The 12,784-nt window shown below is 30.1% G+C and overlaps 3 protein-coding genes across 4 annotated transcripts in view; all 3 read left to right on the forward strand.

The window, feature by feature from the left end:
* The first annotated feature begins 5,373 nt into the window (after nt 1–5,373).
* On the forward strand, nt 5,374–6,817 carry LOC122534017 (basic proline-rich protein-like). Its single transcript, XM_043664273.1, has 2 exons — nt 5,374–5,502; nt 5,906–6,817. The coding sequence occupies exons 1-2, from the start codon at nt 5,496–5,498 to the stop codon at nt 6,565–6,567; spliced, it is 669 nt and encodes a 222-aa protein (XP_043520208.1). The 5' UTR covers nt 5,374–5,495; the 3' UTR covers nt 6,568–6,817.
* A 2,436-nt stretch (nt 6,818–9,253) lies between these two features.
* Nucleotides 9,254–10,874, forward strand: LOC122534041 (mucin-2-like). Its single transcript, XM_043664312.1, has 4 exons — nt 9,254–9,260; nt 9,700–10,273; nt 10,349–10,398; nt 10,438–10,874. Exons 1-4 carry the CDS (start codon nt 9,254–9,256, stop codon nt 10,758–10,760), a joined length of 954 nt encoding a protein of 317 aa, XP_043520247.1. The 3' UTR covers nt 10,761–10,874.
* A 1,468-nt stretch (nt 10,875–12,342) lies between these two features.
* The window catches only part of LOC122534015 (SEC23-interacting protein-like), a 30,989-nt gene continuing 30,547 nt past the window's right edge, over nt 12,343–12,784 (forward strand). For both annotated transcript variants that reach the window (XM_043664269.1, XM_043664270.1), the window contains exon 1: nt 12,343–12,625. In XM_043664269.1, coding sequence (XP_043520204.1) covers nt 12,499–12,625 — 127 coding nt within the window. In that variant the 5' untranslated portion in view covers nt 12,343–12,498. The remainder of the gene's footprint in view (nt 12,626–12,784) is intronic.

Consider the following 12,784-nt stretch of genomic DNA (forward strand, 5'->3'; position numbering starts at 1 on the left):
ATTGTGACATATTGTATGATTTGCATTCGTATATAATGTATGATTGTACGTAATGTGTGCAATTTATGATTGTATGTGATGTATGATTGTACGTAATGTGTGCAATTTGTGGTTGTATGTGATGGATGTGATGTATGATTGTACGCAATGTATGTAACGTATGATTGTATGCAATGTATGTAACGTATGATCGTATGTAATGTATGTAATGTATGATTGTATGATTGTATGTATTGTATGATTGTTAACGCGATCGTTGTTCGGAAGACAGAATTCCATAGTTCAATTTCATACATGCGCTTTAGAGTTAAGATTTAGACTTAAGCTTGAGACTGAACTGTGGAACGTCTGTCTCTTTTGTTCGTAACCCCGGGCAAAGTTGAACAAAATCTCGGCATTTCTTAAGAATGCCGAGTTATTTGAATGTAATGGAGGGTGGTTGGGATTAAGGCCCGGGCGGGTCTCGTGCGTAGTCACCTCCTCGTGGTGAGACCTGGTAATTGATATCTCTTTACAAACACTAAAGTGTTACAAACTTTAATATTTGTAAAACGATATCAAGCTAAGAACTACGCAACCTACAGTTCAGTTTAGGTCGTGAAAATTTCTTTTCATTCTTTATTTCACGGTCTAAACTGAACTGTAGGGGCAATATAGTGTTGATAAGTAAACTATTGGGCCCCCAGCGGACCACCGATGGACGACGAGGGATATCGCAAGGACATCGTGGGACGACGAGGGATCTCGCAGGGACATCGTGGGATGCGTGCGTCTTAGCTTTAAGTTAATTAGGAGATTGTTGATATTTGTAAATTCACTGTGAGCGCATTCTGTACATACAAAGACACGTTTATTTAATTTGAAACGAAATTAGGACATCTTCTCTCTGCTCTTTTTTCATTCGTTGTTACTGTTGTTACTGACACTGCACTAAAGTAGATTTTCCAACTTTCGTTGTCAGTGTGTCAAGTCGGGGAACTGCAATCTCGTCCGAAAGGACAAGGTTGGTTCTTGTAGTCTAGCGTCCTTTCTAATTCGGCTTCACTGGTTCAGAAGAACCCCGTTGGGGCACAGACTACTTGCCTCTGTAAATGCTCGAACCCCGATTTGGCACACTGACAAATCGCGGTTTCATTTCGCGTTATATCTCTTACAAAGCACGATATTGAAATGTGTCAATAGTTTCGTTTCCCTAATTTCATTTCAATGTTTACTAAACGTGTCTTCGATACAAATTGTGCTGGTAGGGCTGCGAATTATTGTAGAATTATTGTGTAGCGTGAAAGTTAGATAAGTACGTATGTTAGTATGAAATGCTGCGAGTGAATGAGAAATATTGTTTGATTTTCACTTGTATGGATTGTATGAACTGTATGAATTGTATGAATTGTATGATCTGTAGGAATTGTATGATCTGTAAGAATTGTATGATCTGTATGAATTGTATGAATTGTATGCATTGTATGTAATGTATGATTGCATTATTTTATGTATTGTATATATTGTATGATTTTATGTATTATATGATTGTGTGACAGATGAACATATTGTTAAAGCGATCGTTGTTTCGGAATAGGAGTTCCATCATTCAGTCTCATACTGGAAGTTTTACAAGTCTTCTTGTTTTTTTAACTTTTCCTTTGAAAGTATTATCTTTTCTGTTTCTCTTGACTTTTCCTCTAAAAGTATCTTTTCATTTATCAATTGAGCCTGTATACTTTTTTCTTCGTTAGCTTTATTCTCCATCACATTTTTCTATTGTACTTGTTGATCTTCTGTCTATTTTTCCATTTGTTCTTCCATTTTCAATTTCATTATTTTTCGAATTTACTTACATTTAATGCCTCTTGCCATTTTTGTTTTTCTGCGTTCAGTTTCCTTCCAAATTCAATTCGTTCGTTCTCTAATTTCTATAACAATTTGACATATATATGTTTTATATATTGCTTATTTTCTTCTCCAACACTGTTTTCAAATTTTGTGCTACTGGTCCGTTAACCACTTCGTTATATGTGTTTGAGAGGACGTAGTAATCATCGTACCTGTCAGTCAATTTTATTGGTGTTGTCCCTCTTCTTACTATCTGATTCGTGGTGTCTTGATGATTTCCTCTGGTGTTGTTAAGATTTCAGGCTCTTCTGGAACTTGTATGTTTTCTATTTTTTCTGGGTCCTGAATATTCTCTTGTACGTTGTTTTGTATATTGATTAGGACCTTTGTTATCTTTATTTTGTTCTTACATCCTTTGTTACCAAGGGGCTTGTTTTATTCGATTTTACTGTGTCTATCAAGCACAGTCCAACTCTTTTTTCCTCTTGTTTTTTCCTTAACCGCTACATTCTATCTCCTTTTTACGTAACTCCGGGCCAAGTAGAATAAAAACTCGGTATTCACATTAAGTTGAATTCCGAGTTGCTTGTATGTAATGGAGAGTGTATGGGATTAGGGTTCAAGGCGGGTCTCGTGCGTAGACCTCCTCGTGGTGAGACCTGGTAATTGATATCGGTTTACAAACATTAAAGTTTGTAAAACAATATCAAGCTAAGAACTACGCAACCTACAGTTCAGTTTAGATCGTGCAAATTTCTTTCCATTCTTTATTTCACGATCTGAACTGAACTGTAGGGACAATTAGTTGATAAGTGAATTTACCAAAACAAAGTGTGTTTACACCAAAAAAATGTAATTAAACATTTGAAGCAAAATTTCAATTCCGACTGGAAATTTTTGAAAATTTTTCAAAACAAAGAATGTTTACACCAAAAAAATGTAAGTAAACACTGAGAACCAAAACAAACAATCAACAAAATGTAAATAAACATTGGGAACCAAAATAAACAGACCAATGTTTGCAAACAAAGCAAAATTTCAAGGTTTTCGAAATTCCGATTGCAAATTTCTGAAAATTTTTGGAAACAAAATGTGTTGACATCAAAAAAATGTAAATAAACATTGGAAACCAAAACAAACAATCAAAAAAATGTAAATAAACATTGGAAACCAAAATAAACAATCCAGTGTTTGCAAACAAAGCGAAATTCCAAGGTTTTCGAATTCCGATTGCAAGTATACTTACCTATACTTACCCAGTATCTATGAATTATCCACAAGTGTTAGAAATGATTTCATAATAATTCACTTAGAACTAAGTTAACATACGAATACTTACCCATATTTACCTAGTATGAACTGTCCACACGCATTGTAGAACATTACATTGCATAATAAATTACTTAATAAACTATAGCACTTGAAATATATATATATATATATTCATATGTATATCAAAAACGTTAAAATTTCGCTTTCTTTGCAAACACTGGTCTGTTTATTTTGGTTCCCAATGTTTATTTACATTTTTTTGATGTCAACACATTTTGTTTTCAAAAATTTTTGGAAATTTACAATCGGGATTTCGAAAACTTAGAAATTTCTCTTTGTTTGCAAACATTGGTCTGTTTAATTTGGTTTCCAATGTTTATTTACATTTTTTTGACTGTTTGTTTTGGTTTCCAATGTTTATTTACATTTTTTTGATGTCAACACAATTTGTTTTCGAAAATTTTTCGAAATTTGCAATCGGAATTTCGAAAACTTTGAAATTTCGCTTTGTTTGCAAACACTGGTCTGTTTATTTTGATTTCCAATGTTTATTTACATTTTTTTGATTGTTTGTTTTGGTTTCCAATGTTTATTTACATTTTTTTATGTCAACACACTTTGTTTTCAAAAATTTTTGGAAATTTGCAATCAGAATTTCGAAAACTTTGAAATTTCGCTTTGTTTGCAAACACTGGTCTGTTTATTTTGGTTCCCAATGTTTATTTACATTTTTTTGATGTCAAATACACTATGTTTTCAAAAATTTTCGGAAATTAGCAAGTGGAATTTCGAAAACTATGAACATAATTCTTTGAAATGTCTCATTCGTATTGCCGGTGAATTTGAAGATTAATCACTTCCTCATAGATTTCGACGATCTCTAAATATTATTTATATGTTAATTATTTATAATGTGAAAATAATTTAAATAAATATTATTCATAATATAAATAATAGTAATAATTTGAAAATTTAGTGCTGCGGTGTAAAATCTGCCTGAATCGGTACGATAGAATGTGACACAAAAATGATAAGGAGGTCTTGAGACCCTCCAATCGTGAGCCTATTGCAATAATAATAATAAAGCTCGACATCTCTACTTTCTAATAAAGTCACGTGAATGATGACTACGTCATTTAATTTCCTAACACCTTATATATAAAATTCAGCATTCAGCATTAAATTAAATAAAAATATTTAGGCACATGGGTACAGTTTATGATATTATATATTAATAATAATCATAATAATCTTTATGTATTTAAATACATATTTTCTATAAATTGGTTACGCATTATATATCTATATATAGTATTTATTTTATTGTATTATATTAAATAATATATTACTATTTACGAAAACAATTTCCCTTAATAATGGTTTTAAATATGTACCTAATTTTTTAAATCTCTACATTTCAATTGTACTACCTGTAACGAATTTTGAATTTAAAAAAAATAAATTTATAAAAGTAAAATTGATAATCGATGAAAGTAAATCTATCTATATGAATCGGAATATTTTCTATTTTTCTGTAATAAAAGTTAACCATATCGAAGATATAAATGTATCGTCTGTATTTTTAACTTTTATCAAGCAACATTAAAATAAATAATATATATATATATATATTTAGTACAAAGGAAAATATTTTTATTTGTAAACGAAACGAATTTTATTTTCTTTTATGCATTAAATTAATAATAATTTATTCTACAATATCATTTTTCTTCCGATTTTCATTAATTTTGTGCCTTTTAGCATTTTTATCTTAAAAGCTTTTTTAATATATTCAAATATTCCATTATTCTTAAATTTTCTCAAAAAGAAATAAATTGTTAATTAATGTTTTTTTAGAAACAAAGTTTATTTTAGTTTTTTATTCGATACATTTAATATTTGTCATTCCAATTGTTGAAAATTAATTTTGACGAAGAACATTATTTTTATATTTGCATCTGTATATGCATTTATATTTATGTTAAGAAAAAAGTAATAGCAATCAACAGTATTAAAAGCTAAAAATAAAAGTTTGATATACAAAATATTTTGTATAATATTTTATATTCATTAATATTTTATAAATATTTTATATTTAAATAGTTTAATATAGTAATTGGTGCATTAGTCCTAATGGAATTATATATCAACTCTGTTAGAAGGAAACATTATCTCAAATTCCATTGACTATAATTGCAATTACTTGTACGTATTTGGTTTTTTCATCTAAAACTAAACTTATCACAATTACGGTTACTTGATTGTTGATAGTTTATCAATGAAAAATGATATTTGTAACGTATATATAAAGAGGAAGACAGGTTTGATCGTCAGTATAATAGTAATAGGGATAAAATACAACTGAAGAGAATTGAGCATCTTCCAAAGTGAAAATGAAAGGTAAGTTAGTTACAATAAATTCTAATAAAAATAATTGCAATGTAAAGATTAATAAAGTGTAAATTTAAATTTGTTGTCAAACATTTCTCTTCTTGAAAAATCAAGTAATATATTAAGTTTTTAACTATCAATTTTTTAAATATTTAACAGTTCGTTAGTGAACTGTTATTTTAAATATTTTTCTGACACGAAATCTATTCAAAATAGAAGTAGCTAGAATACTAACTTTATAAATTAACAGAACACATAATAAATTAATTTCTACTAGTTTAAATGAATTTCTTTGTGAATTATAATATCTTATACTATATGAATATTTATATATTAATAATTGAAAGAAAACGAAACTTACATTCTATCACTACGAGATATGATATTAACTAATATTGTTTGATTATTTCAGCAACATTCGTGGCGATATTAGCCACGGTTGCGTTTGCATTTGCTGCTCCACCGCAGTGTCCGGATGTAAATGGAGAAAATGTTACATTATTATTGTTTGCGAATCCAGATGACTGCTCGACGTTCTTTTACTGCGATGAAGGCATACCATGGTTAATGGAATGTAACGAAGGGCTTGAATATAACCCAGTGCTAAGAGTATGTGATTACTCGAGACAGAATGCAAACTGTATACATCGTTCTTCAAGACCAGCAGGTCCTTCATTCAGCTCTGAATCTGAAACCTCCGACAGTCCACCACCACCACCAAGTCCTCCATCCAGCCCTGCACCTGGATCTTCTAGCAGACCACCACGACCACCACCACCACCACCACCTCCTCCACCATCTAGCTCTGCACCTGGATCTTCTAGCAGACCACCACGACCACCACGTCCTCCACCATCCAGCCCTGCACCTGGATCTTCTAGCAGACCACCACGTCCTCCACCATCTAGCCCTGCACCTGGATCTTCTAGCAGACCACCACGTCCTCCACCATCCAGCCCTGCACCTGGATCTTCCAGCAGACCACCACGACCACCACCACCACCACCACCTCCATCTAGGCCACCACGTCCTGGTAGACCAAGTCCTCCACCTCGCACAACGTCAGTCTACTAAGGCTATCTTGTCCAATAGGTGCAACTTGTCCACAAAGGTCGCCTCGGTCAATTTGGCCACATTTTCCATACTGGCCATGTCTTCCTTCTTGTCTCTGCCCTTCTGAAAGTTAGATGATAATAACGAAAAGTAACCTGTCTTATGGTTAATACAAATTGTTAATGTCATTAAAATTTTCAATTTTGGCTCTCATTATATGTTTGAAATTTATTCGATATAAATGAATTGTAATAAATATCTTTGAATTTAATCCTTTGCATTTTATTACTCATTTCTTAGACATTTAAGGTTCCAATAAATTACCGCAGCAACGATTTCTTTAGAAATATAGAAAGATACATCTCATTTTTGTGAAATAAAAGAATGTTGTGTCTCGATTCTTCCAAAACGCTGCCACTACGGTGACAAACTGTTCATCTGCATCAACGATTTACGATGCATATATTTTATTGACTGTTGAGCAATGATACACAATAATTTGTGAAATTATTGATCAATTCTTTACAAATTATTGTTTAAAATTTATGTACCCCAAATTATTGTTTAAAATTTATGTAGCCTAAATCTGTAAAAAAGTGTATATTATAGATTTATAGTTTTAATAACATATGTACAGCGTCTTACGTTCAAAAGTCTAAAATTATAACATCTAGAAAAATGCAGCATTCAGTGATAGATATTGAAATAATATTAAAATTTTGAATGTATTTTTACCAAAGATACATTTTTTTTTTTAATTTTTTGAATTGTTGTGCGTAGATTGATTTATCGATATAATGCAAATTTCAATGTTTTCTTTAATCGGCAGGATTATTGTAGCCCTTAATATAATTAAAATTATTATTTTTTTCTATTTATTCTGGTTTGTGTAAGTTAAAAGATCTAAAGAAACGATAGCCTCAGAGAGTCGATATATTTCTAATTATCAATTTTTTATTTCATTCAAATTTTATTTGAGTTCTCTTATTTCGAACGAACAATATAAAAATTTTGTATGTAGAATTAAAATAAAACCACAGAAGAAACTTTTATTTGTAGATGAAGCACATATATAAAATAGATTTCAATAGATCTTAAATTTCATGTTGCAAATTTTCTAATAAGAAACCAAAAATTATATATTCGTCGTCATGTTAGGAGATTTACCCTGTATTATTAAATTCTTGTTTTTTATATTATATATTAATTTCAATATTATGCTGAAGTGAATTACTTAAAATGTCAATGTTATATTCTTCATCCATTAAATATAATGGTATTATAAATATAGTTCTTCAAGATTAATTGGAACTGTAACATCATTTTCCAAGACAACAGTTCATTTGCGACCTACGGTACCTTATAGACTTTTGTTCCATGTAACATCTAGAACAATAATAATAGTAAAACCGAAATTAAGCTCGAAATCTCTACTTTTTAATAGAATCACGTGAACGATGGCCACGTCATTTAATTTCCTAACACCTTATAAATATAAAATTGTAGTATATAAAATTCAGCATTCAGCATTAAATTATATAAAAATATTTAGGTACATAGGTACAATTTATGATATAATAATTATTTTTATGTATTTAAACACATATTATACAAATTATTTACGCATTTCTATATGTAGTATTTATTGTATTGAAAAATATGTTACTACATTTACGAAATCAATTCTCCTTAATAATGGTTTTGTGTTGTATGTATCTAATTTTTTAAATCACTAAATACATTTCAATTGTACCACCTGTAACGAACTCTGAATTAAAAAATCGATAAAAGTAAATTCATCTATACAAATCGGAACATTCTCTACATTTCGATAATGAAAGATAAGCACATCAAAGAAATAAATGTTTCGTTTGTATTTTTAACTTTTATCAGACAGGTAACATCAAAGTAAATATATTTAGTACAAAGGAAGATACTTACCTTTATTTGTAAATGTGATACGAATTTTATCCCTTTATATTATCCATTATTATTTTAAATTATTAATAATTCGTTATGTAATATCATTTTTCTTCCATATTTTCATAAATTTTGTATCTTTTAACATTTTTGTCTCAAAAGCTTTTTTAATGTAATCAAATATGTATTTCGTTATTCTCAAATTTGTGATTGCAGTCTTTTTTCATTTAATTTCTTAAAAGAGAGTTAATTGTTGATTGTTGATCTTTTAAAAGTTTATATTGCTTTTTTATTTGATACTTTTAACATTTATTATTCCAATTGTTAAAAATTATTTTTAATGAATTCCTTCAACTTGTTCTATTTACATTTATTTTTATATTCATATTTATATTCGTATTTGTATATGTATTTATACTTAAGAAAAAAGGAACAGCAATCAACAGTATTAAAAAATTAAAAATAAAAGTTTGATATATAAAATATTTTATAGTTTAATATAGTAATTGGTGCATTAGTCTTATAATGGAATTATATACCAACTCTGTTAGAAGGAAACATTATCTCAAATTCTATTGACTATAATTACAATTACTTGTACGTATTTAGTTTTTCAATCACTAAACTTATCACAACATGGTACGATTAATAAATTATTTGATTGTTGATAGTTTATCAACAAAAAAAGATATTTGTAACTAATATATAAAGAGGAAGACAGATCTGATCGTCAGAACAATAGAAATAAAATACAACTGAGAAGAATTGGGCACCTTCAAAACTGAAAATGAAAGGTAAGTTAGTTACAATAAATTTTAATAAAAATAATCGCAATGTAGAGATTGATCGAGCATAAAATTGAATTTGTTACCAAACATTTCTCAAAAGTTAATTAATTTCTTGAAAAATCGAGTAATATATTAAATGGTTTTGCGCATCAATTTTATTAATATTTAACAGTTTCTATTGAACTGTTATTTTAACATTTAATTTTAACGTTCAGTTAGTTAAACATTTTTCTGACATTTATGAATGAAACTTGTACAAAACAGAAATATTAATTTTGTAAATTAACAGAATTTATTATATTATAATAAATTAATTTCAGTAGTTTAAATGAATTTTTTGGTTAATTATAATATCTTATTAGTGTTAATAAACGAATTGAAAGAAAACGAAACTTATATTCTATCACGAGAAATATTAACCAACATTGTTTAATATCTATTTCAGCAACATTCGTGGCAATATTAGCCACAGTTGCATTCACATTCGCCACTCCACCAGAGTGTCCGAAGAAGAATGGAGAAGATGTCATTTTGCTTCCGAATCCAGATGACTGCTCCACATTCTATTACTGCGATGAAGGCATAGCATATTTAACGAACTGTAGCAAAGGGCTTGAATATGACCCAAAACTAAGGATATGTGGTTATCCGAGAGAGGATGCAGACTGTATACGTCGTCCTACAAGGCCATCCAACTCTGCACCTGCACCCTCCAACAAAACAACACCACCATCTTGTGCATGTGGCTGTACACCTGAAACTACTACGCCTCCTCCATGTAACTGTACTACTACACCTGAACCCTGTATAACACCGCCTCGTCCATGTAACTGTACTACTACACCTAAACCCTGTATAACACCGCCTCCTCCATGTAACTGTACTACTACACCTGAACCCTGTACAAAACCGCCTCCTCCATGTAACTGTACTACTACACCTGAACCCTGTACAAAACCGCCTCCTCCATGTAACTGTACTACTACACCTGAACCCTGTACAAAACCGCCTCCTCCATGTACTACTACACCTCAAACTACTACTACACCTCAAACTACTACTACACCTCAAACTACTACTACACCTCAAACTACTACTACACCTCAAACTACTACTACACCTGAACCCTGTACATCAACACCATCGCCTCCATGTACTACACCCTCAACTGAACCCACTACTACACCATCTCCTAGTACACCATGTCCTACGAGACCACCTCGTCCTCCAAGACCACCTCGTCCTACGAGACCACCTCGACCAACTCGTACACCAAGACCACCTCGTCCCACGAAACCAACTCGTCCACCTCGTCCACCAAAGCCAACTCAAGCACCAAGACCGCCTCGTCCACCGAGGCCCCCTCATCCAATTTGCCCTCCAAATGGGCCATGCCATCCAGTTTGGCCATGCCCTCCAAATTGGCCATGTCCTCCTCCAAGTTGGCCATTACCTCCTTCTCGTCCTTGCCCTGAAAATAAGTCAGATGACAATGACGAAAAGTAACTTGTCTTATGGTTAATATGAATTGTTAATGTTACTAAAATTTTCAATGTAGTTGGCTCGCATTATATGTTCGAAATCTATTCAATATAAATGAATAAATATCTTTGAATTTAATCTCTCGTGCCTTTTTTTAATACCTCGTTGTTCATTTTTTATGTTAATTTTTTATTTACATGTTAGGTTCGATTTCTTTGGAAATATAGAAAGATACATTTCACTTTTGTGAAATAAAAGAATTGTGTCCCTATTCTTCCAAAATACTGCCACTGCGGCGATTTGTTGCAAATTGCTTGCCTACGTCGATGATTTACGATGCATATATTTTATTAAATTTGTGAAATTATTCATCGATTCTTTACGAATTATTGTTTAAAAAATTTAAGATATTGGGACTTAAAATTACATACTTTAAACTTATAAAAAGATATAATTTTAATAATGTATCTTAAGTTCAAATATTTAAAATTAACGATGTTACAGCATTTAGAAAAATGCAACATTTCAGTGATATTGAAGTGATATTAAAATTTCAAATATATTTTTATCAAAAATAAAACATCATTCTTTGAATTGGTGTGCGTAATATTTTAAAACTAATTTAGAATGCAAATTTCGATACGGTTTTCTTTATCGACTTATTATAGTCTAATAATTCTTTATAGAATTATTATAGTCCGTAATATAATTAAAATTACTATTTTTTCTATTTATTCTTCCGTAAGTTAAAATTCTAATTATCAATTTTTCATTCCATCCAAGTTTTGTTTTAGTTCTCTTATTTCGAACGAACAATATAAAAAGTATTTTTTTAAATTTAATGTTATATGTGTTACCATAGAGGTATGTATATATAATTACTAAAATATGAATAAAGATACTGATTAGAGAATTTCCTTTTTATAAAAATACTAAAAATTTCATGAAAATACGTTCATTCTACAGTAGAATATAATATGATTTTTTATTGTATATACAAATCTATCACTGTATATATAAATTAATTAAAAATTTTTTGATTGAAATTGTTAAATTAACAAAAATCCTTTTAAACTGTATTGAAACTAAATGTAAGAAAATATTGAAAACATTATAATTATGAGAAAATGAATAGTAAAGCGTTGTAAATTATTTAATATAAAATATAATAAAGTATATATAATAAAAAATAAAAATTATGATGTAGTGTAAACATTAAATAAAAATTGTTTATTTTATTTTTTAAATTAAGACGTATATTTTATACAGACATTTTATATTATAAAAACTATTGTTATTATTATTATTATTATTACGATTAATATTATTAATAATACAATAAATTTTTATTGAATAAAAAAGTTAGAACTAATCAAACAATAAACCAAACTGCAAATCGAAAAGTGATGTGTTTCTTATAAGAAAATTTGTTAATTTATTCAAAATATAATTTAAATAATTCGCGCGATTATTAACATCATTCTGAAGATAGCTGTTATACGAATCAACGCATGCGCGTTGCAAGTACGGTTTAGTGCAGAGCAGTAGAGATATGGAGCATGCCTCTCTGAACCTCTCTTATATGGTTCTTTAGCTCATATGCGACCTCTACTACACGCATATGTACTTATTTATGTAGACGTGGCCATATAGATTAAGTGTTTATAGTCTATGGTGTACTGACAGTGTTTTGCAATTCGTAGTTTAGTAATCTTTTGATGGCAGTGTTTTTAAGCCGCGTGGTGCCAACGTCACTGTAAGGATGAGTGGTGCATCACGTAAAGTGAAAAATCCATTATTATCAGCTGCTGGTGAAGGCTTTCCATTTGAAAATTACACGGAAAATGCATTTTTGGTGCCTGTTACGCCTGCTACACCATTCAGCGATGGTGAGTCTGTTAATGAAACACCTGGGTGGGGCTCTCATAGACTCATATTTTCCTAATCTTGTTGACATGTGACGATATCTGCGAATGACATTTGTCATGAAATTATTTATCATGTATGTTTTCTTGTTTGTTTGTTTGACTTATTTCCACACACTTGCA

The sequence above is a fragment of the Frieseomelitta varia genome, unplaced genomic scaffold (assembly GCF_011392965.1).
Source record: "Frieseomelitta varia isolate USP_RPSP 00005682 unplaced genomic scaffold, Fvar_1.2 scaffold_567, whole genome shotgun sequence".
Lineage (NCBI taxonomy): Eukaryota > Metazoa > Arthropoda > Insecta > Hymenoptera > Apidae > Frieseomelitta > Frieseomelitta varia.

Bases quoted from the DNA above. Each gene is read 5' to 3' on its own strand.
- LOC122534041 (XM_043664312.1), top strand. The intron at 10,274-10,348 runs TACTACTACACC...ACCTCAAACTAC, and splicing joins ACAAAACCGCCTCCTCCATG to TACTACACCTCAAACTACTA. The intron at 10,399-10,437 runs CGCCTCCATGTA...AACCCACTACTA, and splicing joins ACCCTGTACATCAACACCAT to CACCATCTCCTAGTACACCA.